General features: G+C 40.5%; 1 protein-coding gene across 1 annotated transcript in view; it reads right to left on the bottom strand.

Moving 5' to 3' along the window:
* Positions 1 to 4,373: 4,373 nt before the first annotated feature.
* Positions 4,374 to 27,017, bottom strand: part of LOC145460177 (cadherin EGF LAG seven-pass G-type receptor 1-like) — a 37,115-nt gene continuing 14,471 nt past the window's right edge. The window contains exons 9-39 of the mRNA XM_081444912.1: positions 26,561 to 26,709; positions 25,738 to 25,981; positions 25,438 to 25,539; positions 25,054 to 25,148; positions 23,978 to 24,187; positions 23,357 to 23,425; positions 22,729 to 22,882; positions 21,798 to 21,947; positions 21,207 to 21,291; positions 20,943 to 21,054; positions 20,712 to 20,758; positions 20,186 to 20,309; positions 19,622 to 19,725; positions 19,142 to 19,244; positions 18,845 to 18,998; positions 18,565 to 18,631; positions 18,280 to 18,346; positions 16,896 to 17,008; positions 15,993 to 16,119; positions 15,357 to 15,398; positions 15,164 to 15,247; positions 14,189 to 14,375; positions 13,948 to 13,992; positions 13,751 to 13,789; positions 13,227 to 13,328; positions 12,864 to 12,920; positions 12,287 to 12,331; positions 11,512 to 11,812; positions 10,604 to 10,804; positions 7,634 to 7,667; positions 4,374 to 5,213 (exon numbers count right to left, since the gene is read on the bottom strand). Coding sequence (XP_081301038.1) covers positions 7,646 to 7,667; positions 10,604 to 10,804; positions 11,512 to 11,812; positions 12,287 to 12,331; positions 12,864 to 12,920; positions 13,227 to 13,328; positions 13,751 to 13,789; positions 13,948 to 13,992; positions 14,189 to 14,375; positions 15,164 to 15,247; positions 15,357 to 15,398; positions 15,993 to 16,119; positions 16,896 to 17,008; positions 18,280 to 18,346; positions 18,565 to 18,631; positions 18,845 to 18,998; positions 19,142 to 19,244; positions 19,622 to 19,725; positions 20,186 to 20,309; positions 20,712 to 20,758; positions 20,943 to 21,054; positions 21,207 to 21,291; positions 21,798 to 21,947; positions 22,729 to 22,882; positions 23,357 to 23,425; positions 23,978 to 24,187; positions 25,054 to 25,148; positions 25,438 to 25,539; positions 25,738 to 25,981; positions 26,561 to 26,709 — 3,401 coding nt within the window. The 3' untranslated portion in view covers positions 4,374 to 5,213; positions 7,634 to 7,645. The remainder of the gene's footprint in view (positions 5,214 to 7,633; positions 7,668 to 10,603; positions 10,805 to 11,511; positions 11,813 to 12,286; positions 12,332 to 12,863; positions 12,921 to 13,226; positions 13,329 to 13,750; positions 13,790 to 13,947; positions 13,993 to 14,188; positions 14,376 to 15,163; positions 15,248 to 15,356; positions 15,399 to 15,992; positions 16,120 to 16,895; positions 17,009 to 18,279; positions 18,347 to 18,564; positions 18,632 to 18,844; positions 18,999 to 19,141; positions 19,245 to 19,621; positions 19,726 to 20,185; positions 20,310 to 20,711; positions 20,759 to 20,942; positions 21,055 to 21,206; positions 21,292 to 21,797; positions 21,948 to 22,728; positions 22,883 to 23,356; positions 23,426 to 23,977; positions 24,188 to 25,053; positions 25,149 to 25,437; positions 25,540 to 25,737; positions 25,982 to 26,560; positions 26,710 to 27,017) is intronic.

Here is a 27,017-nt window from a genome sequence, read left to right as displayed (position 1 = left end):
GCTCTAACCGTGAAAGTGATAATTGAAAATAATGACGGTGTAAACCGCTGACACGTACGCCATATAACAAGCTCGAAAATTCGCGTTTGTAATCTTGTTTTAACCGAGGTAAGCTTCTATGGTTTGTATTCAGTCGCAACGCCAAAATCCGGCTAGAAAATGGGATTAAAATAGGCATGCTGTGGAAAAACACTATTTGGCAAGACAAAAGTCCTATTTAACGCGAAACATTTCTCAATGGGTTAATTTAGCCAGTGTTTGGTTAATTCCAGCTAATAATCATTTGCTTCAACTAGTTTAGATTCATAAAGAACTCGCCGACACAATTAGACAAGTTACCGATCTTTTCAGCATTCGCTTAGAGGCCATTTCAGTGTCTCCATTAATATTTTCCTCTCCGAAAGCAGCTGAGACTAGCTGCGCTGAGGCGTAGAAGTAAAAAGACACTTTCCTGGCCTCTGTTAGAAATTTCTCATGTGCTTAAAATCACTTATGAGCCACGTTCTCTTAACTCTTGCCGTGTTTTCGTGCTTAAATATTTTAAACGCGGCATACAGGCAATTCCGTTTGATGTTTAGGCGAGAACAATAATTTCTTTTAACCTCACACAAAAGGGGACGATTGCTTAATCTGTGCATTTGTTTCGCCAAAACGCATCGTTTCAATGGCCCCAATTACCTTTCACGCAAGAGAAAGGGTCGCAAGCGCTTTTTCGCTTCAGGCGCAAGTCAGTATTGGTTCTTTCGGTAAATAAACAAGAGCTGTATTGAATGAGCAGGCGATAATTTATGCTGTAGCGGAAAAAGAGAGTCACTAAACGCGAGTCACAGCTCATAGTTTATTGCTTTTCGTTTAATAAGACCCGCGTAACAATCAAATCCGCCAAAGTTCCGCAATTAAGCTGAAAAGAAAGTACAAAATACAACCCATTATCTTCGTATGTTGACCAAAACTAATTTTCGGAACAAAAATAAATGTTTACCGACAAGTTAGTATCGACTTCCAATGGCAAATTTAGCCCACTTTGCTGCAATTAGCAATGCTTAGCCAGTCGAAGAACTTGTTTTTTCTCTACTGGCGTATTCTTGTCAAGGATAATCCTCGAGATTTGAACAAGTCGACAATAGATAGGCTAGTCTCAAATCACACAAGAATTTCCGGAAATCAGAGTCTTTGAAACTAGGTTTGTTTTGGAAGGAGATCGCGTGGAATCCATGCGATTTTTGGCATTTTCAACACGAAAATAAGCGTGCGTCAGAACATTAAATTTAAAGGTTGTAAACGCCTTATCGTTAATGACTAAATCTTCTTGTACAAAAATTGTAGACTAATATGCGGCTTTTTCACAGTTGTAGGTCTGATTCTTCACAGATAACAGCAGTGTTTCCCGCATTGGGAAGGAAATATCGGATGAGAAAAGTTTATTTAACGAAGAGAAAACATAATCCACTTTAATTTTGCCTCGGACATAGTTTGGTCAAAACGCTTCCTCACAATAGACCATCCGCGCCTACGCGCAAAACTTTAAGGAAGCTATTTAGGGAGTCGCCGGAAAATCAAAACAAAACACGTCTACGATGAAGTTTGCATTTATGTTTGGCGTTTTTTATGCGAAGGCATAAGTAGTGAAACATTGCTAAACGTGCCTCGAAAAATCACGCGATAGATTCGTGGTTGATACTTATTCGAGACAGAATTGACAATGTTTGACTGGTAGGCGTGATACACGGCTCAAAATAGTCTAAGAACTCCATACGGGTATGGAAACCGGGGGAAACAAGGTCAGCGGGAATCTTCTTTGGCAAAAGCCGGCTTAAAATACAGGTAGCTTGTGGTTCAGTTACAAAGTGCACTTAAAAGGTTTTCTTTTTCAGTGAAACGAATATGTCATCCAGATCGGAATCTTGTTTTGATTTATTTTTTCAGAAATATAAAATACGAGGAAGTATGATGTTATTAAAATACCTCGTTACTCACATCCAATGCGAGGCAACCGAGCGGTTGTTGTTTGCCATATTGATTCTGCTTGTGGATCATAGCACTGAATTGTTGTTTTCCAAACTAATTATGCAATACATCTTGTATTGCTTAATTGCACATCTGTGTAATTAAGCAACACTTCTTTTTCAGCTCGGAAATTTCCCATGTTTTGAGACGGGATTGAATGTTGACGGTGTGTTTTGTGCCTGATGGTTATCTGTTGTGTTAATTCCACATTTGTCTCCGTTTGCAAAACGCACAAACGTTTAAATTCGCAGCAAAGCCATTTGCAGTGATCTGTGTCACCGGAACTTCGTCGAAACGAAACCTTTAAAATCCAACGAGGTCTTTTTTGAAACATATATAAAGTGAGGATAGCTTTCTAACTCTACGCGTGAAAATACTATTAAGGCCTGGCTTGGTAGGGGGCAGAGCTCAAAAATTTGTATTACTGATAAGGCACCCGAGGTGATGAAACCTCTTTTTGCTGCCTTCCAGAACTGGTATATGAGCACTGAGTTTGTACGCTCCAATAAACGCGAATATAAACAAATAAAACACATTTCCTCAGTCTACCCGAAGATTCTCAGGCAGTATTTTAATTTCTTTTGTTTCGATTTTTTTCTATTCTTGGAAGAAAGCTTACGAGTTTGGCTCCATACATCATAAAGTGAAATATTGCATAATGATTTGGAGATACGCACCTCAATCGCCCGAACCAGATTTCTCCCAGTCTAGCAAGTGCTTAGTACCCCCTAGTGTTTGTAGGTAATTAATGAAGCTTCAAGACAAATCTGTCTTTTTTATCCCTTCTTATCAAGAATTCATATTTGGGAGAGGCTAGACAATCTAATGCTTTCTACGAATCGAGACAACAATTTGCCCTGCCGCTGGCGATTTCAAGGCGGCATTGTCGCTAGCGAAATGACACAATTTGCCGACCGATCCTTCTCACTGAAATTGTTTTCTCTCTTGTGGTCTTAGTTGCTATGACAATTTGTTCGCGAAAGGAGCCATTTAGATTAAAATTTTGACCGATCGATCGACCTTTTGCGGTTGCAAATTGAAAACAAGAATTTGGGTCAAATCCAGCAATTTTCCAACCTTACATAAAATTTCACTCAATTTCTGGATTTAAAGAAAGGCCAATTGATGTGATTTTATACAGCCCAGGTCTAAACCTGATGGTGTTGATGAGGCATTCGTTTGCTCTTTTTCTGAAGGTAGAATTCTTCTCGTTGAAAAGTCATTTCGCAATTAGATTCAGCTGGTTTTGGAGATCAGAGAGACCGAGAAAACAACAAAGGAGTTATTGATTTATATTAACTTATCTTTCGATCAGTATGTCTTCATCACTAGCTAATTTCCTGATTGCAAATGGCTCATACTGAGAGACAAAGAAAGCCTCGCTGTTTTGAACAAAAATAAACCCTTGCAAAACTTGTTTGTACAACCTGCCACGAACGTATCTTTTACATTAGCTGGCGAAACGATTAACTTGGTCTAGGACCGTGTTAAACGATCCCGACCGAAAGAGTGTTTGCTCAACATCAAAACCACTTCTTTTATGGAACGGAAATGAAATCTAAATAAACTGACGCTTCGACAATAGGATCGGCCGAAAACAACACACAGCCGCCAACAAACACAGCTTTAAAACTTTCCGAATCGAAACATTGTTCCGTAATTTCATTGTGACCAGGTAGATGGAAGACTCGATCACTGCCTGGTGTTAATTGCTTCTTTTCGCGAGGATTAGCGCGTTGACACCTCCTTTAGTTAAAAAGTGAAGCGGCCTTACGCCATGTTCTTTTTAAAGAAAACTGTGGCAAAGCCGAAATAATCTTCTTAATTGCAACTTGGATCTGTAGGCGTAGTTAAGCGACACTTGCCAACGATAAAAATTACCATACTAAAAGGCGGCCATCCCAAGAAAACTGCAATGATGGGAAACCATTTAAAAGCCTCAAATCACCAGGAACCCAATTCAATGCCCCCTTTTGCTTTCGAATTTATTGAAAATGTTACAAGCCTTTTTCCGCTGAGAACTGGTAAGCGCAAGCTGATAGAACCTTTAACCTTTTCTAAGACGAGTAAACAACCTTTTCCCGGGATACTTTGGCGGGAAAAAAATTATGCGCCTTTCTCATTAGAAAACCGAGCAAAATATACTTTGACGCTTATTAATTTTTATCTATTATTGTAACATTTTTGAAATCAAATTCTTCCTTTTAAGTCTTTCCTTTGTGTCAACGGCATCGTACAAGCAAGAAATATAATGAGTTCGGCAAACACTGCAAATATAATTGCCGAGTTTTAAATTTAAAGCTCACCGCCTATTGTTCTCTTATAGTAATTTTAACGAGATTAAAAAAATAAATATACGTGGAAAAAAATACAGAAAATACAGCTGATAAGCGTTTTTTTTATTCACACTTTCTACCAGCAAAAACTGTACATTTCTACTTTCGGGAACTGTTCTTAAACTAAACACGCTTGAAGACGAAATAAATAAGCTAAGATGTACTAAAATTTTCGGCATTGCCTTCGTTCCTGCGAATGGACTTGTTTTGATTTTAATTAACGTGAAGAGTCCACTTTAAAATCGGCACCCTGACATGGAGAAAAGAACTGCGTCGGGATTTTTTTTTCTCGCCTTCCCATAAGTACCAAGAGTAGAACTTACACTCTGTCTTATTAATTCACGTCAATTCATTTTGGCAAGCTGCGCTACACTAATCTATTTTTTTTCCCGTAACTGTAACTATAGAACTAATAAATTATTTCCTATTTACGATGCAAAACTCCGAGATATTACTATTAAAATTTCACGGTAAGAAAATATTGCGTTTATCTCGGATTACGATAAAAATATTTTTTCCTCGTATATCTAAAAACTAACTATCGGCCTCTTAATTAAGAAAAACCTACGGCTAAAAATAGTTTAAAAATGCCAAAAGCGTAGCTTGCTATACGTTAGAGTAACTGTACAAAGTTATCGGATTTTTAAAACCCGACATTAAGAAGCAAAAATATTTGCTGTTCATGAAAAAAGATTCATTATATAGAAGTACATGACATTTAAAGGTTAAAACAAGTACATTTTTTGAGTTACACTTTGATATTTTAAATACAAAACATCTACTTGTGTTAAGTGGAAGAGAAGAAATAGGAAGGAAAGATATCTTCCTTGACTACACTTGTCCTAACATGAGGCTTTGGTCGTTAAAACTCTGCAAAACATAAACACAACACAAAAATTGTTAGCTGTAAGATTTTAAAGAAGCTACTTGAAGCGATATTTTTTCTTGTATTCAACATTCGCGACGCATTTTTTTGATGTAATTAGGAGAATGCTAATTTTAAACGTCGAAGTTTTTCTCTCTTCAAAATGTTAAATTCAAAGTTCCTTGCTAGTACCATTTTTCTCTAATCAATCATTATTCCAAAAGGCTAGTTTCAAAGACTTCCAAAACAAGCTATCCCATAAGCTGTCCGAAACATGAAAAAGTAATTATATTAAAAAATAAGTAAATAAAAAAATAGATAAAAATATTCATGAATTGTGTTCGCTAGAATCCAAAGAAGTTTTATCAGATCAGATCAGAACAGTTAGACAGGTAGACGCCAAATAAGGTAAAAAAAATAGCCTATGCCATGTTTCTTTGTTATTTCAGAGTTTTAAAACAAGATTACTTTGTGCCAAACAATAGCCACTTAAAAACCGCGTTCCCAGTTTCTAATTTTACTTTCACGATCAGACAAATTTGGTCGTCACTTTAAAATAGAAAGGTGAAGCAAGCCAAGATTAGGTTAATTCTTTTTCACACTCGCTCACCGCAACAATTCGGAGCTGGTGAAGGGAAACGAAGTCGCGACAGCGAAATGTTTTGGATGTTTTGCTCAAGTAGCATGTAATGACCGAGAAGAAATTTCAATTGTTCACTGGGAAATATTTGTGAAGTCTTCTGAAGTACACTTGTAAACATAAAAAGTTCTTACTCGTTTTCAACCCAACCCAAAAGCAAATTAGCAACTCTGGATAAAGCCGCACCAATAAAATTGCTGTATAAAACATTCCTTTGATTTAAACAAGCACTTAATCTAATGACCACTTGCACAGAAAAAACAGACGCCCAATATAAATGACTAGAATTTACCGCAGCTTTGATAAACGACCGGGAAACGTAGGTCATGACGTGAGCATGCGTTCAACTTGCATAAATCAAACTTTGAGAGGAAACGAAAGGGCTTAAACGTAAGAAGATTACAAAAGTTCAAGCCTTGACAAGCTAAAAACAAATAGCCAAAGGAATCCATCGCGTACGTGGAATCTTGTCAATTTTGCCAATTCAGGTGAACTAGCAAATAACAGAACTCAAAGCGAAGCAAACCTTAAGAGAATCTCAACTCGAAAGTTTAACCTCTGTCGTAATTTCACAATTTTCGAGTGATTTTACGGCTCAGCTAAGCATATCGCTAACAACATGCGAGCTGACAAAAATAAGTCGAAGGATTTCAAATTAGGAAAGATTAACTTGGTATGTAGTTACAAATCTCGTGATCATTAAAAAATAAGTCGTTTAAAAAAAAATCCAAAGACGTGTGTCATACCATTTTACGAACGAGCTGGAACAATGAAGAATTGGACAGAGAATTTTAAAAGGGAAAAGCTTACCCTAGTACGTAATTCTAAAGCTCCTGATCATAAAAGCTAAGCAAGTTACGCGAAACATTCCTTCAGGTAAACAGGACGAGAAAAATTGTTATTAGGCGATAGGGTATCTAGAACATCTCCTAAATCCCTTCCACTTCACGTAAAATTTAGGAGTTTACAATAGTTAGCGTGTTTACAAAGGCACTTGCTCAGGCAAACGTGAACGAAGAGGAATTTTACATGGGATTAATCAAAAACGTCATTGGAAAAACGAAAATAAATCGAAGGGGGGGGGGGGGAGGGGAGGGAAAAGAGACAGTGCAATTCTGAACACCTCACATCAAAAGCTAACCCTTCTATATCCGGCATCAAAACAATTCGTAATTTTTTTTCCTTCTCCGAACATCAGTAGTCAAAAAGACAAGAGATGGTAACAAAGGTAATCGTCAAATAAAGGTTATTCTTTGAATGTGTCAAAGAATTCTCAGAGGACCTTCAGAGAAAGGTTTCCCATTATGTAAGGAACACTTGAGTTTTTCAGTCGAACACACGAGATCAGCTCGTGCAAGACACAAGTACCAACTTTTCAAAGGGCAACCGCCATCATTAACTCCTAAATGGCGCGCTGAGATCATTAAGTCTCACAAATTTTCAAACGTTTTTCTTAGTACCTTTGGGATAATGTGGTCAGCAACATCTAGTCGACGAATTTTTGTAGTTTCATTAAAAAAAAATTTCCCAAAAAAGCCATGTCAGCCTGAAGATGTATTGAACCTTTGAAGTGAAACGAAACTGACTGATAAATCAAGGACCTTAGTGCAGTTACTGATCATGCGATCTGTTCTCTAACACTACTCATCCGTGACCCTATGCTTTATCAGCCATTATCTTGTAAGCTTTAATTTCTACCCTGCCGCTGCTAAACGAAGCAGAAAAAGGCGCAACTTGGATTAAAAATAGCACTGCCTTAATTGTAGACAAAAATTTCTCACCCACCTCGCGCTGTTCTCAGACTTGGGAATCTTGAAAGCTGGCAAGGGACAAAGAAAGATGGCTTTAATCCACTTGTTATAAGTCAGACAAAGTAGCGGGCTTGTTAATATGGATTTAGCCACCAAAACTGCATTTAGGATCGACTGCAGTTATTAATAGTTTCATGGTTGTGATGGCACGCAAAAGGTTTTTGTGCACAACTCAATTAACCTCGGTGGGAACACAACGGCACTGCCAAGTACATGTTTACAAATTCCACAGAAAGGCTGATTTTGAAACCCCCACCGACAGAGAACTACATGTACTTGTGAACAGGGATTTATTAAAAGCGTTAGTTAAATTAGATTCTGCAGGTAGAGGCAGGCACGGCACGGAGTCAGGCCGGGGAGCTATAGTTTATAAATCGATTCTCTATTAAATCTCGATGACAAGTAAACAAGCTGTGAAAGGAAGGAAACGTATAAGAATATTCCATTTAACTAATTAGCACGAGCTTTACACAACAGAGACTGTGTTTTATATCGTTCGGCACCAGCCATGATTGCTATTCTTTCACACAGTTATCACCTCTCCTGGACTTCGCAGCGGGGACGGAACACCCGTCAAGCTCCCTGGAAAGAGCTCGAGGCCCACAGCGTACACAAAATAGCAAACACTCTTTGCAGAGGCCCGCTACAGGGAGCACTAACTTCAGAAACAAACACGCTTATTGTCTAGATAATTTAAGACACCTTAACAAAGGAAAGTGCTAATTAAGGTTAATGAAGCGAGACTTCGAAGCCTTCTGGCGAGAAACCCGCCGTTGGCGCACAGTTTTTCACGTACAGAAACTTGTAAACATGATAAGATCTTGTACACAAGAACAAAAGCGCAACAGGATGCCAAAACATGCTCCCACGAAGGCCCCCTACATCGAGAGACCCCAGTGAGGTTGACAGAATTGCGCAGCTGCAATAAGCAGCTGGCTTGTTTGGGTTCTGCTAATTGCCCCAGGACTGCACAGACTTATTAAACAAACATCGTACTTAGCAAGCACTTCAAAATTGCCTAAAAAGCCCAAATGACAAAGCATTTTCTTAGAGCGCGGAACAAACCTCACACAGAATCTTAAGTATCGTGTTGTAAAGTTTTAAGATACGTTTGAATTCTGCAATCTCGAGCCCTGAAGGGACACGAAAAAAAGTTGGAGATACTGGGAGTTCAAGATAGTCGATAGAAAATGACTGAAAAGTATATTCAAGGGAAAGTAATTTGAGTTCGAGATTAGAGAGGTTTTACTGCAAAATGGTTAGAAGCCATCGTCTCTGGATAACAGTCAACAGTTTGAAATTATTTGCATAAAACGATAACACGCAATGCCAGCAGCGTTTTGTATTTAGGAGAACCCCACCAACAAACGCAAAAAAAGTACGTCTATTAAAATTTCTACCTCCCAAGAGACCAAAATTACAAATTTAATACGAGCTATGAAATTTCCACGTGGGACTGTTTGGAAAGAAAACTGCGTCACACGAAGGCACTGTTAGAAAGTTTCCATTTCAATGGTTTCTCTGTAGGGTTTCATCCACAGGATTAACATTTGAAACCACAATGCCTGACTCAAGCTTTGAAACTAGCAGGAAAAACTTAGACAAGCTGATCTTCAGTCCGGATATTACCTTCGTGACAAAGCCACTGGTTTCGACAACAGTCTGTAAACAATTATCGCTTAATGGTGTTAACGGTCACGTAAAGATCTCGTTGTTAGCAGGAGTTTCCGTCTTTTAGTGTTTAATAATTTAATTCCTATCACGAAACAGGGAACAATTTTAAACACCTCTGCAAACAACAGGAACAGACTGCACTCCTCCATTGTCAAGTCAGGCACGTAGGTTGGAAGTGTGTACAGCTTAAGAGGCTTAATCAGTTTTTAGACGCGAGCACTCAAACACAATCGCAAAACAGTGCCAGTAAAATTGATAATGGAGTCTGCTAATCACACGTTTCCGGTTTGCAATTTAGCAAGTAGTTTATATTGCTGTTAGCACGATCCCTCTTAAAAACTGCGGAGTGCAAAATTGTCAAGAAAAAAGAAAAGAAAATCATTTTTAAAGTCGACAAACAGATCACCACATGAAAGTACTGCTCAATAGCTTTCATTTGAATGGTCACACACTAGGGTTTCATCCACACACTCAAAGGTTAAGCCATGATAAACAGTACCAAATGGAAGCACTGCTCAAAAGCTTTCATTTGAATGGTCACACACTAGGGTTTCATCCACAGACTTAAAAGTTAGAACCACCTTAAACAGCATAATAAGCAGTACCAAATGAACGTCCTGCTAAATAGCTTTCATTTAAATGTTTATAGCCTAGGATATCTTAAGCAGAGTCGAAGTTTGAACTACAAATTTGGTGGTACGAGTGAAAACTCATTATAAATGGACTCCTGAGTACTGACAATTAAGCCAAATAGCCTTGGTATGCAGTAGTAAAAGAAAAGTCTTCATATGCATAAGACTCTTTCTCGGCAACTTTGTTTCAAACATTTCATTCTTCTCGGCCAGTCAAAGAGCGTCCTACAGCACGTGTAATTTCATCGGCACCAGTCCCACCCCTCCAAGACTAACTCGGATTTTGATTTGTCCACCGAGCAGTGGGAAACCAACAAAGATAAGATGTTGAAAATGAAATAGGAAACACACTTAATTTTTCCATGCATTTTAAGAGTTAGAGACGGACTGAGGTCTGGAGGAACGAAAAAATCCTAAGAAAATACTTGTTATTTCTCTGGGTTATTACTACAAAGCTGGTTTGATTTCTGTAAATCGTTTAAACAAACACTATTGAAGCCCCTCATAAACGGTTTTCACTTCCCTTACAAAAGTAACCCATTTAAAAACGTTAAAGACAGTCGACTCTAAGCCAATCACATCGCGCAATGTTTACCGCCTATTTTCTAAAACAAGTGATAATCAACATGAATACTTACTCTGTGGCATCGCCCACTTTCACTCTGTATTCCTCCCCGCCGATCTGTACTAAGGTTTCTTTCTTCTTCGAACTCTTCTTTCTAAACCTTCGCTTCTTCTCCTTGTAATCTCCCGATCCCGAACTAGCGCGGGACCGTGGCCTGTCTCGACGGTGTCGATGCTTGTCCCTGTGGTGGTGATGATGGTGATGATCGGAGGAGCTACGGACGCAAAAAGTGATTGAGTCAAACCTTGAGTCGATTGAAGTGGTTTTAACTTTTAAGTCTGTGGATGAAACCCTAGTGTGTGACAATCCAAATGAAAGCTATTGAGCAGTACTTTCGTTTGGTACTGTTTATTATGCTATACAAGGTGGTTCTAACTTTTAAGTATGTGGTGGAAACCCTAGAGTGTGACCATCCAAATGAAAGCTATTGAGCAGTACTTTCGTTTGGTACTGTTTATTATGCTATACAAGGTGGTTCTAACTTTTAAGTGTGTGGATGAAACCCTAGTGTGTGACCATTCAAATGAAAGCTATCAAAAAGTACTTTCATGCAGTACTGTTTATTTTGCCGTACCAGGTGGTTCTATTTTTCAAACGTGTGGATGAAACTCTAGTGAGTGACCATTCAAATTTACGCTATCGAGTATTACTTTTTTCTGGTGCAGCCGTTTATTATGCCGCACAAGTTGGTTTTAGCTTTCTCGACATTTTGCATAATGGACTTGGATTGTTTGCTTTACAATGTTCAAGAAACAACTACCACTGAAACACCAACGTTCCTTGCTCCTCGCACCAAGCCTCTCTCGCCGCCGTTTTTTCGCGCTGCGCCCCAACTAACTGAACGCCAAGAAGAGACTACTTGTGGCGTGTTATGCTCAGTTGTGCTACTTGCAGTGAAAAGACAAGTCCTTTAAGACTTACCTGAGTGCTTTATCAGGTGAATCATCGTCAATGTGCTCTTCCATAACAGGAATAGGAATAGGATTCTTGGGTTTCTTCAGTGCAGACTTCAAAGGTTTCTTCTTCAAACTGCTATCTACAGACGGGGTGTCTGAGGTGGCAGCCGAGCCGGACACACCCTTGTCTCGTATGATCTCGGGGACAGCTTTGAACGAGGGATGGTCCTTCTTGCGCTCGAGTGTGGGTATTTCTTCGTCTCCGGTGTCAGAAGAATCCGAGTCCCCTTCGGGTTCCCTGGGAGGCTCCTCCTCTGGGGTCGTTTCTGCGCAACAGAATGAGTTGAGAGGTTAGTAATGAATGTAAGGAGCCACCATGGACACGGATGGCCACGATGATCAAAACTTAAAGGTGGTCAAGAGTTGGGGGGTGGGGAGTACAGATGGACCATTTCCTTTTCTTGCTCAAAAAGGAAAGGTGAGGACGAAACAAAGGTCGAATATGTCTAGTTCGAATAGGGAGATCACCGTCAGTCCCCCCTCCTTCTGCCCCTTCCTCTCGTCTCCTTCCTTTCTCCTTCTACCCCTTCCTCTCGTCCCCTTCCCTACATCTTGAAGTACCTTTATAGCTTCCAGCGTTAACTTCTCGAAATAAGGTGTGGTTTAACCTGTCGAATGTACAGAACACATGTCTAATGGCTTGTGCTCGTTAGAACTTGCGCAACATTCTCGCTCACTAGCCTCAGAAGCTGGCCAAGGAACGTCAGGCTAAGAGAACTTTTCTAGCTAAACAAACTTACCCATTGGTGTGCTGTGCATGGGTCCGTCCGAAGCGTAAAAAGGAGCTGTGAACACAAGAATATTGACGGAGTAAGGAAATGGATTCCTTCACATTCAACACATGAGAGCGGCTACAAAAGGTCAATATACGAAATGCAAATATCTGATGAAAGACGCGTGTTTCCAAATTACGACTTGAAAGGAAATTGACAGGCTTCTAGTTGAGTCTCTTGTGCTCCCCTGATGTAGCACAATTGTAGAGTGCGCACAGAATTACGCTGACAAAATTCGTGGAGTTTCTACGGACTTCCTCGTGACCGAGACAGAACTACAGTGTATATGACCTTCAGCACGGAGAACTAGAGACAAGATTTGTCGCTTGCAGTGAAGCGTAAACGCTGCTAAAAAAAAGGGTCTGAGGATTTTTGAATTCCAGTATCCTAAGTTTAATTCCAAGGTTTTTCTATGAAGGCTAGTAGCAACTAATAAAATCATAAAGCGTTTTGAGATTGCTGCTGTTTCTAGCTAGCGAGATGAACTCTGTTAACAAAGTTTGGATTTGACAATATACACAACAAGTTATCCCCTATCGCAAACCTTTTCTCCGTTTCTTCTTTGGAGTTTTACCCTTTGGCCATCCATTTTCACTCGGAGCTAAGAATAAAAAGAAGGGGGAAACTATTAGAAAATTATAGAAACCTGTAATAAGAAAATTATAATGAAAGGAACGACGCAAAATGTATATTTCACTAGTTGCCATGGAAGCTCAGGCGACCTGCCAGTTGCTAGGTAACCTCTTAGCAGTAAGACTGGGGGCTCGAAAGGGTTCTTAGGAACGATGGCGTCGACCGAACACTCAACGACAAATTGAGAAATGGAAACTATTTATACAGGTTGTCGTTAGTGTAACGAAAGAAGACAAAAACAAACAGACTAAGAGCAAGGAATATTGAAAAGTACCTTGTTCGTCATCAGAATCGGATGAATCTGAAGGAATGCCAGGTGAAGATGGCCGCTCTTCTTCCTCCTCAGATGAAGATTCTGGCTGAGTCGTGCTCACCTCTATAAAAAAAAACAAATACGAAGGTCATGGATGAAAGAACGAACGAATAAACAAACGCACGGACGAACAAACGAACGAACGAACGAACGAACGAACGAACGAACGTACGTACGGACGAACCAACGCACGGACGAACCAACGAACCAACGAACCAACGAACCAAGGAACAAACGAACAAACGAACAAACGAACAAGCGAACAAACGAACAAACGAACAGACGAACAGACGAACAGACGAACAGACGAACAGACGAACAGACGAACAGACGAACAGACGAACAGACGAACAGACGAACAGACGAACAGACGAACAGACGAACAGACGAACAGACGAACAAACGAACAAACGAACAAACGAAAGAACGAAGAAACGAAAAACGAGCAAATGAACAACAGCACTAACACTGTTTTCAAGTTTTACCTGACTTGTCTGTTTGCTCCCACATTTTTCTTGCCAGTTCTGAGGAAGAAGTAATAAGGAAAATTCAAAAGTTGAAATCTGAAGAGCATTCCCGCATAAAAGTACAGTTAAGGCTTACTTTGCCAATATGTACAATGTAGGAATAAACGTGATTAAAAGACAACTTGACAAGTCAGCATGCTGACTGAAAATCTTACCAAGTTCAGGATTATCTGGATATTTGGCCTTCGGTAATACGCCATCTAAAAACAAAAGAACAAGAACAGGAGAAGACTATTACTAGAGGTCGTTCAAACTAGTTGAGCGTAGACGAACAGCTTCCCTAAACAACAGTACTGAGAGATTATAAGAATTTTGATCTACCACCAAATTCTCCACACTCACATTCAAAGAAATGTATAGTAATTAGAAAAGAGAATTAATATTTCAATCACGCACCTGGGACACTGCTGTCTTCATCGCCTAACGTCTCGCTGGCATCAGTGGTGGTGAAGCGACTTGTAACACTGCTGCGGAACCCACTGCTAGATGGCTCTGTGGTAGAGGTGCTGGTCGCGTTACCTTCGTCGTCGAAGTCGTAGGGGCTACGGAGCGGCGCCATCTCGCCAGGGTGGTAGGAACGTTTCTGAAGTGGAACAAAACGTTTTAAATTTGCAGAAATCAAAATTGAAGGGTAAAAGAAGTGAGGGAGTTGGCTTGCCTGGAATGAGGCGAGAAAGTGGAGAAGGGAAATTATAATGTGACACTGAAAAAGAAGGGATCTGAAGAAGGGAGGGGAATGAATCGGAGTAATCTGTGGAGGGGTGAGAATAAGACATAGAGAAAGGGATAAAGAAAAGGGATGAAAAAGTAAGCAAATGAAGGAAGAAACCAGGAAGGGCGGAAAAGAGGACAATGAAGGGTGAAAAGTGGAAGCGGGAAGCACGAGAGTGCGGAAGAGAGAAGGATGAATTTGTAAGAAAGACGATAAAAGTATGGCCATGGATGGTTTAAAAAAGAGACAAAGAAATGGGATGGAAGTTTAAGAGGGGTGAAAATAAGGCAGGTATCGGGGATAGACCTGGGAGAGAGTGGAAAAGGAGGGAAGGAGGAACGAATCAAGTCTGAAAGGGATACAAGTGAGGAAGGTAATGACGATGACAGTATGGCCTAGGAAGGGTGGAAAGCGAGGACAAGAAAGTTTAGAAGGGAGAAATAACACAGGAGTGGGAGAATGAGACAGTGCGAGGAATGAGGGAAGGGACGGTATGAAGTGCCAAAGGGTTACCATTATAGCAGGGAAGGTTGGTGAAAGTGGAGAAGGAAACTCGACAAGTGTGTGGAAGCAGAATTGTGTGCCATGTCGGGGAGGTGGAAGTGTAGGCGAGGTAAATATCAGGGAAAGAGGGGAGACACCATAGAAAGCCAACTTACAAAGTGCTGGGCGGGTTTCTGTATCCCGTATGTCTTGTCCTTAGTCTTCCAGCGCATGTACACATTCTTGAATTCCTTGCGTACCTAAAGAATTGCATAAATAAATAGACATTAACATTACAGGAACTAAACCAATACTTCTCGCCGGTTTATTTGATTTTAGTAAATAATGCGTGATGAATGAATTTCTCACCGTCTTGTCCAAGAGTAAATAAAACACTAATATAAACAGGCCCTGCAAAACAAGAACAAAGAAAAAATAGTGAGAAATTCGCAACAACACCGCGTCCAACATAGAGGACGAACATCGAGGGATCGAGATTTCAGCCTGGCTTGGGTTCATTTTGATTTTCTCTTGAGCTACTTGCTAGAGCTACATCGACCTAATTCCCGAGGGGGAGGTACGATGGACTAACATCCCATCCAAGGGGAGTACCGTAGAGATATTCCTGCCCTCTGAGCCACTAGGCTTCGAAGACTATAATTTTCTTACGATTGTACGACATAGCACACTGGCATGGTGTCCTCCCATTTGTCATGTATTGTTCGACATTGTCATATCATTACCAAGAATAATTTTGCTTATAGATAACACGGCCGTAGCTAGCAACAGGCAAACGGAGGTACTTACCTAGGCAAAAAATGTGAAGCCATTTATTTAGTTTAGAATCCTCTAAGAGGCTATGAAAGAAATGTTTAAAGGAGCTACGTCACAGTTCGCGCATCTTGAAAAGTTTAGCCTAAATTTTTCAAGGGCCCGCGTTAAACTTCTCCATCCTTAACCATCCTTGTTCCTTTATAGTTTAGTATTAAAGACAAAGACGTATACCTGAGAGAAGCAGAAGGCTGCGAATACATAATGGAACATCTCCAAGTCTTGATTCACCAACAAAATAGCGAACGCAAACGAAACTCCAATCAGAGGGAGAAGTCCCGCAGTAGCCCATAACCCAGCACTGAAAACAACAAAATACCATGCAGTGAGCTTCAAAACACTCTCTCACAGCTGTTCCAAACTCCGGTTAGAATTCCACTGTAACCCAGGCCGATCTGCACATTACGATTTTCTCTTGTGATTGTCAAGTGAAACTTTCCCGAGAAACCATTTTAGCCCGTGTACAGCCACTCGTGCTCCTCAAGAAAAATAAGAGGGGCCCAGCTTCCGCCAGAAGTTTTTTCCCCCGACGAGAGTAGGTTGCTGCTCACAGGCTTCAAGACTCGGGCCTTTAATTTTCACCCGCACGACTATGGACATGACAATTGCATGCGAGTTCAAGGTAGGTTCGACCTAGGCAAAACGATTCGGCGGTAAGCATTTTGTGGCATGCGACATTCGAGGCAAACATTGCACCGTGCAAATCAGCCTCTAGAGGAAAACGATTCCTATTTCCTCGCATAACTCTGAGAGAAACACGAATTTTGGTCACAAATGCCATAAGATGCTGGCAATTTACAATAAGAAACCATGCATGCATCGTGTAACACGATGTAAGTTACGTGCAGTAGCATAGTGCTGTATTGAAGCTAAATCATTTTGTTGTTGTTGTTGTTGTTGTAATTGCTGTTTTGTTTTGTTTTGTTTTGTTTCAGTTTCGTTCCTTACCCGCGAAAATTGACACCGAACAACAAACAAGCCCGAAATTCTCATATGGAAAGGAAAGAACTGAACTGTGCAAATATGGACATTTGTTTTCTAAGCATAATGCGGTAGTGACATAACGTGACATCTTACGTAAGGCTGGAATGTTCGTCGTCATGGTGATGATGGTGACGATGTCGACGTCTCTTTCTGGTTTGCTTTGTGAGTGACATGAACAACGCCATGATAAACACTAGTGTATTGAGCTGAAATGACAGAACAAAACAAAAACTGAACAACCAAATAAATAAAGATTAAAACAATAAATAAATAATACAAATGTATCGCAATCCCCTCACGGTGAGAATGAATGCAAAATAGATTTCAAACAAGTTCTCAAGTATTGTCGTATTATAGTTAATAGAGGGAAATGGTTAAGAAGCCCGGTAAACATCAAAGAAGCAAACAAACAAGCTAAGATTTATGTTGGAAGGTCCTTGACCCTGCACATCTTTTGTTTTATGCTCATTGACTATGCATGCATTGCACAATCGCAATGCTTCTCTTGGTTAGTTGTATGAGCACACAAAACCACTCTGTATTTTTCAAGGTTTGTGCAGGATCAACCCCAAAATAGCCAACAAAAACATACAACAAAGAACTTTGCCAGATTTCTTAACCATTTTTCGCTATTAACTTTGGTAAAACTCTTTAAGTCAGGTATCTTAGAAGTTAGGCACTGAAACAACTCTCTTTGTACAAGAGCTCTTACTTGGTAGTCACGAGTGACCCTTCGCTAACAGCCCCTCCCATAAGCGGACACTTCGTTGTAGTCGAGGCACACGTCACTCACAAACACAATGAAATCATTCGTTACTTCCCACCCTCAAACTGCACATTGGATTATCGCGAAGTTCGAGGTGAGAAAAGAATTATCACGACCATCAAACTCGAATTTTCCGAGTTTCAAACTCGTCAGGATGGCATGAAATCAAATGTTGTCCAAGTATACGATTCCCAATGAGACAATTTCCTAAACCTGTGAGTATTGACATGCACCTCAGTTTTGGTCAATCGTAACAAACCTTGCAAGTCATTTTATTTTATTGCTAGCCAAACAAAAGCGGTTTGCAACTGAGTGTCAACAATGATTCAAACTTGCTTTATTTTGCTTTACTCCACTCCGTGATTCAAATGAAAAGAAAAAAACCCACCCCAGCTCAACCATTCATACGCTAACCAAAACCAGCTGCGACTTGTTCGCACTGTAGTTTTCTCGCGCTTGCACCAGTTACGTGTATTTGCTTTGAGTTCCCATTGGTTCATTGTGGTGTTACGATGTACCAGCTCAACCAATCACATGCAAACAAAAACCAACCGCGGCTTGGTCACACACATTTTCCCGCGCTTGGTACCAGTTACCTATATTTGCCTCATGTTCCCATTGGTTCATTGTGGTGTTGACGTTGCGATTGCTCTTGGTTTTACGACACGAAACTGAAAAACCGAGATCAGTTTTAGCTCTATGATAACTTACTGTTACAACTATAATGATCGGGATAGTGAAAGTCCAGATGAGAGTTCCGTCCGTCGACATCCAACAACTGAAAGAAATGATAAAACTCGACTTCAAAATACAGCTTGTTAACACATTAATTTTTTGAAGTAATATTTTTTTGCTCATATAAGTGAGAAGTGCTTTATGAATCACCATGGCATCGTTCTCAGAAACTTTACATAGCTGAATGATTCATAAGCACTTCTCTAAGGAAAAAAAAAAGAAAAATAAACGTGACATAAGCATGTAAAATAGCTGACTTACAATCTCTTATTGCCGTAACCTTCGCTCGCCAGACCAGCAGAAATTCCCACTACAATTGCAGGACATCCTGAAAACAAACAAAAAAACAAAACAAAACAGATCAACCTATTAAACGTACAAATAGCTTCATTTCCCAAAACATTTCTCAACTTAAATTTGAAAAGACTTAAGTCTTATCTCTCCTCTTTCCTCCATTAGATATAACATCGTATTGAATGCCAAGTCGATACCAACACAGTATGGTGACACCTCAACGCGTTAAGACACTGTCGTGACTTACCCCACCCCATGAAGTAATAGAAGGACATTTTGCCAGTGTCTATGTTTCTCTTTTCTCTGAGCCTGCGATACATGTGCAGTCCTTCGACGAACATCCACGAAAAAGATGCGCTGAAGAAGTAGTGCAGCACAATGGCGATCAGCTTGCAGATTCTCTGCAAAAAACAAAATACAACCGAAGTTAGATCAAAGGTTTCTCTTTAGGACTTATCACCCTGATTCACTGCATATTCACATCTGTGAAAAAGAAAATTATAGAACGAAACCGAAAATAAAGTTGCTTTAACAACGCATTTACCTGATCTCCAGTCCGGTTTATTCCCATAAGGAAGGTCAACTCCGCAATGAAAATAGCCACGATCAAGTTCTTGTGGATGGTCACAGAGTTACTCTTCAGTTTTCTGTGAAGACAAAACATTGAGCCACTAAGATGAAGGAGCTTACTGCAGTCCTTTTCTAAGCACTGGTCTGGTACACCAAACTCATCGCACTAGCCAAAACAGCCATCTGCTTAACTCGCTCGATTCAACCGTAGGAGAAGTGTGAGATTCGAAGCGAAAAATTATATGGCATTGACATAGCTCTGAAGGAATCCCTGCAACGTCTTTGATTGGCTGTCGCATGGCAACGAGTTTTGGCGCGTAAGGAAAAGCCAATTAGAACTGCGCGGAACTCTGCGGAGCAAACGCCTTCAGAATTGGATTTTCCATATCGAATCGCACACAAGAGGGACGGGGACTGAAACAGGAATGAAATTAACAGCCAAGAAGCAACTTACCTTAGGCATAAAAATAGGATAAACGCTGCGAGTAGCAAGGCAAGAGAGACTGCAATGCCAATATAAGTAACCAGCCGCATAGCGAAGGCAGCTTGTTCAGGATACTGCAATAAAAGAAAGAAAACACCTTCGTGTTAGGATGCAGACAAATTTTTCTCTCTGACAAAAAAATAATTTGCAGCGGGAAGAGTGAAGGAATGATATTTGTGGATTCTTTTTGGGTGGGCGCGTTCATAACAGTGATGCAGAGGGAGCGATATGGGTAGCGGCGGTTTTACAGGTTTAGCCAGTCAAAAAAAAAAAAAAAAAAGTTCCAAACAGTCTTAAATTCTCTCTCAAGAAATCAAAGTGCGTTACGCGGACTGCAAGAAGGCGTGGAGTTCGCCATTTCCTCTCAATCCAACTCAGAATGATCGCTCCTTTCTGGTGGTTTCCACCGAACGAAACCACACTACGCTAGGGACTGTCAAACATTAGTTTATCCAAAACGATTATTATACCACACCTTCTCACCATCCTGCGAGTAAAAGGCAATATAGATATATAAACTACATTCAATCATACCTGAAGATTCAAATCAGACAACACAGCAAACGCCGTCAAGTGTGCGCATGAGCAGACAGTGTGTGTCAAGTTGGATGTCTCCAATTCACAGCCGTCGCTTGACCATCCACCCCCACGTGTGTTTCTGCAGTGACGTAAAAACATAATCAGTTGGGTCCAGCGTCCACAATGATCCGTCAGGAAGACACGCTTTTCAAATGGGAGGAATTTAAAAACGCCGGCTTTGCGTTTTAGTGTGAACGGAAAACATTTTGAAAACGGAGCTTTTCGAAAACGATGGCGACACGATAATCACGTGATTTCCCTGACCGAGTTATCCTCAAACACAAATCCAAAATGACCAGTTATGGTTGCGTTTTCAATTTCCCCGGCAAGGTCTGCACGGAAAACAATTGATACGTTTTCAGAGTGAAAACGCCGTTTTCAAACTTCTCCGGTGTAGTGTGAACGGGGCCTGAGTTTTTAAGCCAGGAACTCAGACAATGAAACGTCACAAAAGCTCACAGTTGTTTAAGATTATACTCACGGGACTGAATAGTTCCAATGCACACAGATGTAAGAAGAACGATTAACCTGCAAATGAAAAAAAAAAAAAAAGCGTTTAATTTGATAAACACAAAGTACGTTCTATTTCAAGTCTTGCAGTTCCGAGCGTGAGAAATTTCTTTTAATGTTTGTTCCAAGAATAAGTTCCATTTTAGCAATCTTCCGTAATTTATGCATGCGTGCAAAAACCTGTTACCTGGTTATAACTTACCAATCTGTTGGCAAAAGCGATGCGTATTGGATTTGTTAAAGGCACGTTGTCCATTTGTGGTAACTTGACAGAAATGACGTCAGAGCTGACTTCCACGTTGTATTTGGAGTCGCTAAAAAAAACAGTTGGTGAAAAATGAACAACAGAATTAGATTAGAGTAAAAATGGAAAATGAAAACAACCCTCTCTCTGTCCCGCTACACTACGCTCTCGGGAGCGTGGCGTTGCGTGACAGAGAGACTGCCAGAACTGAACTAAGCTAACCTGATTTTTGCAGCGTACGACTTGGGCAACAAGTCTCCAATGTTCTTTATTATCATGAAACCGACTCCAATGTTATTTTCTATATCTGAAGAAGAAGTCAATAAAATTGTCGTTAACATCAAGACTATCCAACATCGATGAGTCTCTTTATTGTCAAGGAGATATTGGCGTGGGATGTTTTAGAATAAGTTCCCTGCAGGAAACACCATGGGTTTTGCGTATCTGAAAAAATAATCTGTTTGTTTGTATTTCTCGCTCACAATGCGGATTAGCAAAGAAAAGCTTGTCTCGATAGTCCATCCATCGCAAGTTATCAACCCTCCTTTCTTCCTCGTGATTTTGATAGGTTGTCTCGACAGTTCATTAGGACCCTCCAGTGGAGAGGAACTGTGAGAGCGCTTTATCCAAAACTCACCAGGCCACGGCTGGAGCCCGGATCGTTCGTTCCATTAGAATCATCCTACAGTCCTCCTTTTTTGGCAAAACAAGTATCCCCCCCCCCCCCCCCCCCACCCACCAATTTTTCCCATGATCTATAAGAGCGAGAACATTCGACATCGCAAATAACACCCTCTCATACCCCAAACGTACCTTTCACGCCTTGGAAGAAATTAATGGGAAGGTCGATTCTGTTGGATATATTGCGCCAGATCTTGTGCGGAGCGTCACTGTAAAGGTCAGTTTTTGCTGGGTAAGACAATCCTGAAAATCCTTTGACAAAAATTGGATGCAGCTCCATAACTGGAAAAAAAAAGACATAACGGAGATTAGTTAAAGTCTTTCCACAAACCCTCCAGTTTGTCTTCAGTTCGTCGAGATGGCAAGCAAATATGAAGCGCGGGGGATATGAACGAGCCAAAACGTTCTATTTCAATTTTATCGCTATGTTCCATTTAAGCAATAGAATACTTTTTCCGTGTTTACATGTTACCTGTTACCTATCTTCTTCGTGCCATGTGGCACATAAGTCCTCAACACAATCCCGCCAACCAGCTCTGTCAGCCGCTGCGATTTGTACCTCACTCCAGTTCTTCCATCCAGCTTTTTCCCTACATAGCCTCATCTAAACACGAGGAGGGTTGGGAAATTCGAGACAGTTATGCAAACCCGAGACGCAGTCTCGGGTTTGCGTAACTTTCGAGAATTCTCTCAACCCCCGAGTGTTTAGATGAGGCTATGTAAACATGGAAAAAGTACTCTATTGCTTTTATGAAATAATTCTCAAAAATACGCGCGAATCTAAAACGTCACAACCGTGTTTCCGTACTCTCATCTAAACACACCTATCGACCAATGAGAGCGCGCGTAGTAGCTCAGTTATTTTATAAATTCAGTTTCGAGAGAGTTTCGACAGAGAAACTAACTAAATGACTTTAGAGTATCGCGAGATTCGTAGGTAAAATACAAGTTCATTTTTTAATCGACGTTGTCCTCGGCGTCGCCGTGATAGTTACTTAAACTCTCTAAGGTTTGAGATTCCTAATAAACTCCAGTCAAAACAGAGATAGATTATTTTTCTCACCTATGTTGGGTGTGATAATCGTGTAAGGTGGCAAGATGTTCTCGGTGGAACGTCTGTACCGGTGAGAATCTCTCTTTAAGTATGGCAGACTCCTGGCTAAGTTGCCGCTGAAGTTTTCCATCTGTTCTAGAAGATCGGCAGTACCAGCAGAGTGCTGTGGAATTTCAAAGAAAAATAAAATCCTGAGGTTTCAAAACCGTAAATGGAGATGTGTTTAACATCCCTCTCCAATAATCCGTCCTGTTCTTTTATAACGGACCTCGCTGCAATTCCTGTTTGCTTGCATGACTGTAGCTCTAACTTAAAAGACTTTGAAGAAACTCTAGTGTGCGACCATTCAAATGAAAGGTATTGAGCAATAGCATCATGTGATACAATTTGTTTGGGAATGCTGTAAAGAATGAAATTTAATCTCTTGACATTCAATTTTACAATCAAGTTTGTCTAAAAGGTGAGCTGTAAATTAATGCTGATGTTGCATTTTCTAATATACTCTTTGCTTTTCAATCTTACGATAATGTTGGCCCAAAAGGCATGCTCTAAATTCATGCTCTTGCCATTTTTGGATATACTCCGCTTAAACAACCGGGAAAAACAAAACAAGAATATTGTCATATTCTTTTCTTACTTGTTGAACAACATCCCAAACATCTTTGTTGTCTGAGCTAAACAGCATACTGGCGGACAGAAGAAGAATCTGCGAAAACAAACAAAACAAAACTATGACGAAGCAAAAACACATCAAATACCATGCAAAGTTTCTTGAACTTCGTCTTTCGTAGTTCGTCCCAAACTTCCCCAACCTCAATATTCTTCTTTCTTTCTCTTTTATTTATTTACTTACACTTCTTTGAGGATTTCGGCCCAAGACGTTTATCATTTTATGGTTTCCTTCAATTTTGAAGTACTGTAGCTTGTTACATCGCAAAAATAGCTTCATGTGTTGTGAGACAAATTTGTTGCCGTATTCGGCGACAAATCGTTATTTCGTATTCGTATTTAGCGGAGACGGCGTGGCGCTTAAGGCGCTGGATTCATGTAATCCCCAGGTCCCGAGTTCTAATCCTCTTGAGCCCTGCCACTTGATGGATATGAGTTTGGTGGTCCCGAATTCAATTCCTTCGCGCTTCATAAATAGCCAACTGGTCAGTCTCTCACAAGTTGGGATTCTCAACACGTTTCTACAATTTCAATGTTGATATCTCCGGGGCACTGAAAACAGTGGGTTACATGACTTCCATTTTCTTACCTTTGCAAACTCCTTTGTCCTGGCCGAGACGAGTGTGCTGGAGTTCTGCTTGCTCTCGTAATCAAACAGCGTTGTGATAATCTTCAAGGCAATGTCGATGTCCTTTGCGTAGAGACGCGGTGAAAACGTTATAGCAAGATCTAACCTCCGCGCTAAGCCAATGGCAAAATCAGGCTCCCAGTTTACAACGCCAGATGTTAGATTTTTCAACTGAAAAAAAGACTCGCCAGTTATTTAAAGGTGGTCTGCCAGCGGGTATTTGACCGACAGGGGGAAAGGTGGGACTAGCCCGGCGGCTGCAGGACGGGAATAACTCCGAGGGATGTGGACACTGAATTTTGTTGTCAGTTCTGTAGTTTTTGATAACTTCTGTTGTGGCGTCCAGTGTAGATTGCTAACCACGTTGCTGCCTTTCTTAAAACACACGTTTTAAGGCGGGGGGTGTGGGAAAGAAGAATTGATGGAACCAACTCCTACAAGGCGTATACTTCAACAGCGATAATTGGCACAAATTATACAGCGCCGTCGCAATGGCTATAGCTATAACAAAACTACCCAGCAACATGTTGGAATCTCTACGTTTGTTGAGCAAAAGGAGAAAAAAATACGCCAAAAAGAAAGATTATCGACAAGGAAAAAAATTGTTGTTTTCGCAGTTTCGTTTTTTAGCGCAGAACGCTGTAAACGGAGTCGACAGCTATATTTCTTCAACCGTTCAGTTTTCTTCCCGCTCTCGTGACACGAATGATTTTCGACCCCAAAAAATGGATACTGATGACCTATGCTTAAAGATCGGTGAAGTGTTCTGATTGGTTGTTGCTAGGTGACAGATTTCCGCACGCAAATAACAACCAATCACGACACAAGACAGATTTTTGACGAGCTACGTCATAAGTTTGTAATTTTGGGGCTTTAAATCTCTGACATATTTCTAGCGTAAGATAAATTGAGAGCTCATTTAGAGGTTGTTGTTGCCTTCGTTTCCTTCTCAGCAAGCTGAGAGGCAAATAAAAACAAGCTCTCATAAAACTAAAGCCAAAGAAATTACAGCCACTCGTAGAAATGCAGACACTCACCCTTCCCTGTAATGCTAAGAACGAGTTCGAAGCACATTCCAGTAAGCTTGGTTTCTGCCAGCCATCGTCTTTGTCACACACCCGAGTTGCTACTCCTACAAAACAAAATAGTGTTTAACAAGTTAACTCCCAAGAATTAATGTGAAAGGTATAAATTCTTAAACATTTTACTTAGGTGTCATGCAAAGACTTCAAACAACTTAACATAACAACACATGAAAGTACTTCTTAAAAGCTTTCATCTAAAGTAAATGGTCACACACTAGAGTTTCGTCCACCGGAGTTCGGTACCACATCACCTGTGAACCGACTTAAGTGTTTGCTTCTAACACTGGAGAAGAAAACACCACTAAGGCAAAATGACATCACAGTGTATCTACAAACCTGAAGATCCAAACGGACATTTTTCCTCTGCCGTTTTACCGAATGCGGCTTTTCCCCACCATATTTCCTCCGCAAATGACCTCGGACACGACGTGTTTATGACTAAATTAAAAACACAACACAAAATAAGTTCAAACAACTTCACATGCATGTGACATGGGGTAGACTTTGGTCACGGGTGTCACACAAGACCTCTCCCAAATGGTGGGAGGGAACAGTGGGAGGGACCATAAACAGCATTGCGTGACACCGTAACAACCTAACTAACAGCTGTGAAGCAGATATACTTAATATACTCACCGACACATCCTCTGCCGTTCACAATCTGGCCCTGTTTGTCTTCACACGCATTACAACGTCTACCAACAACATTTTTAGCTCCACTGTGACCTTCTTGGCAAGGGCACTGCCCACCCTCTACAGCACAGTATTCGCCAGTGCTACCAATTGCTTCACAATCACATTTGAAACAGCCGTCACTAAACTCTGGAGTACTCTCGCCACCAGAGTATCTGTAGCTTACAATCTTGCGGTAATATTTTGGCTGAAAAGTAAGAAAGTCACTAAGTTACTGCAGCTTTCACTACCAAGAATACTAGAGTTGACAACAAAGAAAATTTATTTACCAGACGATACTGCTCAGTAGCTTTCATTTAACTGATCACACACTAGAGTTTTATCAACAGACTTGAAAGGTAGCACGGCCTTGTACAGCATAATAAACAGTACCACATGAAAGTACTGCTGAATAGCTTTCATTTGAATGGTCACACACTAGAGTTTTATCCACAGACTTGAAAGTTAGAACCACCTTGTACAGCATAATAAACAGTACCACATGAAAGTACTGCTGAATAGCTTTCATTTGAATGGTCACACACTAGGGTTTCATCCACAGACTTAAAAAGTCAGAACCACGTTGTAAAGCATAATAAACAGTACCACATGAAAGTGAAGGCTCAATAGCTTTCATTTGAATGGTCACACGCTAGGGTGTAATCCACTTATTCAAAAGGTAGAACGGCGTTCATTGGGTGTTAGGTTTAACACTACAAATGTCTGTTTCTTGATGTTCAATCTGGTATTAAGGTAGCACATAATCTCTGAAGTCTTTAGTTCTTACATTGCAGTAACATTCTCCGGTGGACTTATTACAAACAGGGCTTAGATTCATTCCAATCGCACATTGACACGGACCACAGACTCCAATGCTTGAAGCTCCAAAGAACTTGTCTCGACACGGAATCTCCATACGAACTTCACAAAATTCACCTGGGGAAAGATTGAAGTTAGTAACAGCATTACGATTTCATGATCATGCATTTGGAGCGCCATACAGCGGTTATCAGCTGAGAATTGAAAGAGATTTGCATTTCCTACGCTACGCGATTGGCTTAAAAAAAAAAATTGCGCCACTTTGTCATCCATTCAGAAGTCCATGTAAAACCAATCGTGACTCGCTTGCACGAAGTTTCCTGCGCTTTCCATCAGCTACATATATCTGCTTCAAGTTTTAACTGGTTCACTGTCCAGATTGTCTGTGTCGTTTGTTTGTGATTACGGACACAGACAATCCAATC

This window comes from Orbicella franksi, chromosome 11 (assembly GCF_964199315.1).
Source record: "Orbicella franksi chromosome 11, jaOrbFran1.1, whole genome shotgun sequence".
Classification (NCBI taxonomy): domain Eukaryota; kingdom Metazoa; phylum Cnidaria; class Anthozoa; order Scleractinia; family Merulinidae; genus Orbicella; species Orbicella franksi.
Note: the sequence above shows the minus strand (reverse complement) of the source record. Positions and strands in the feature narration are given on the sequence as shown.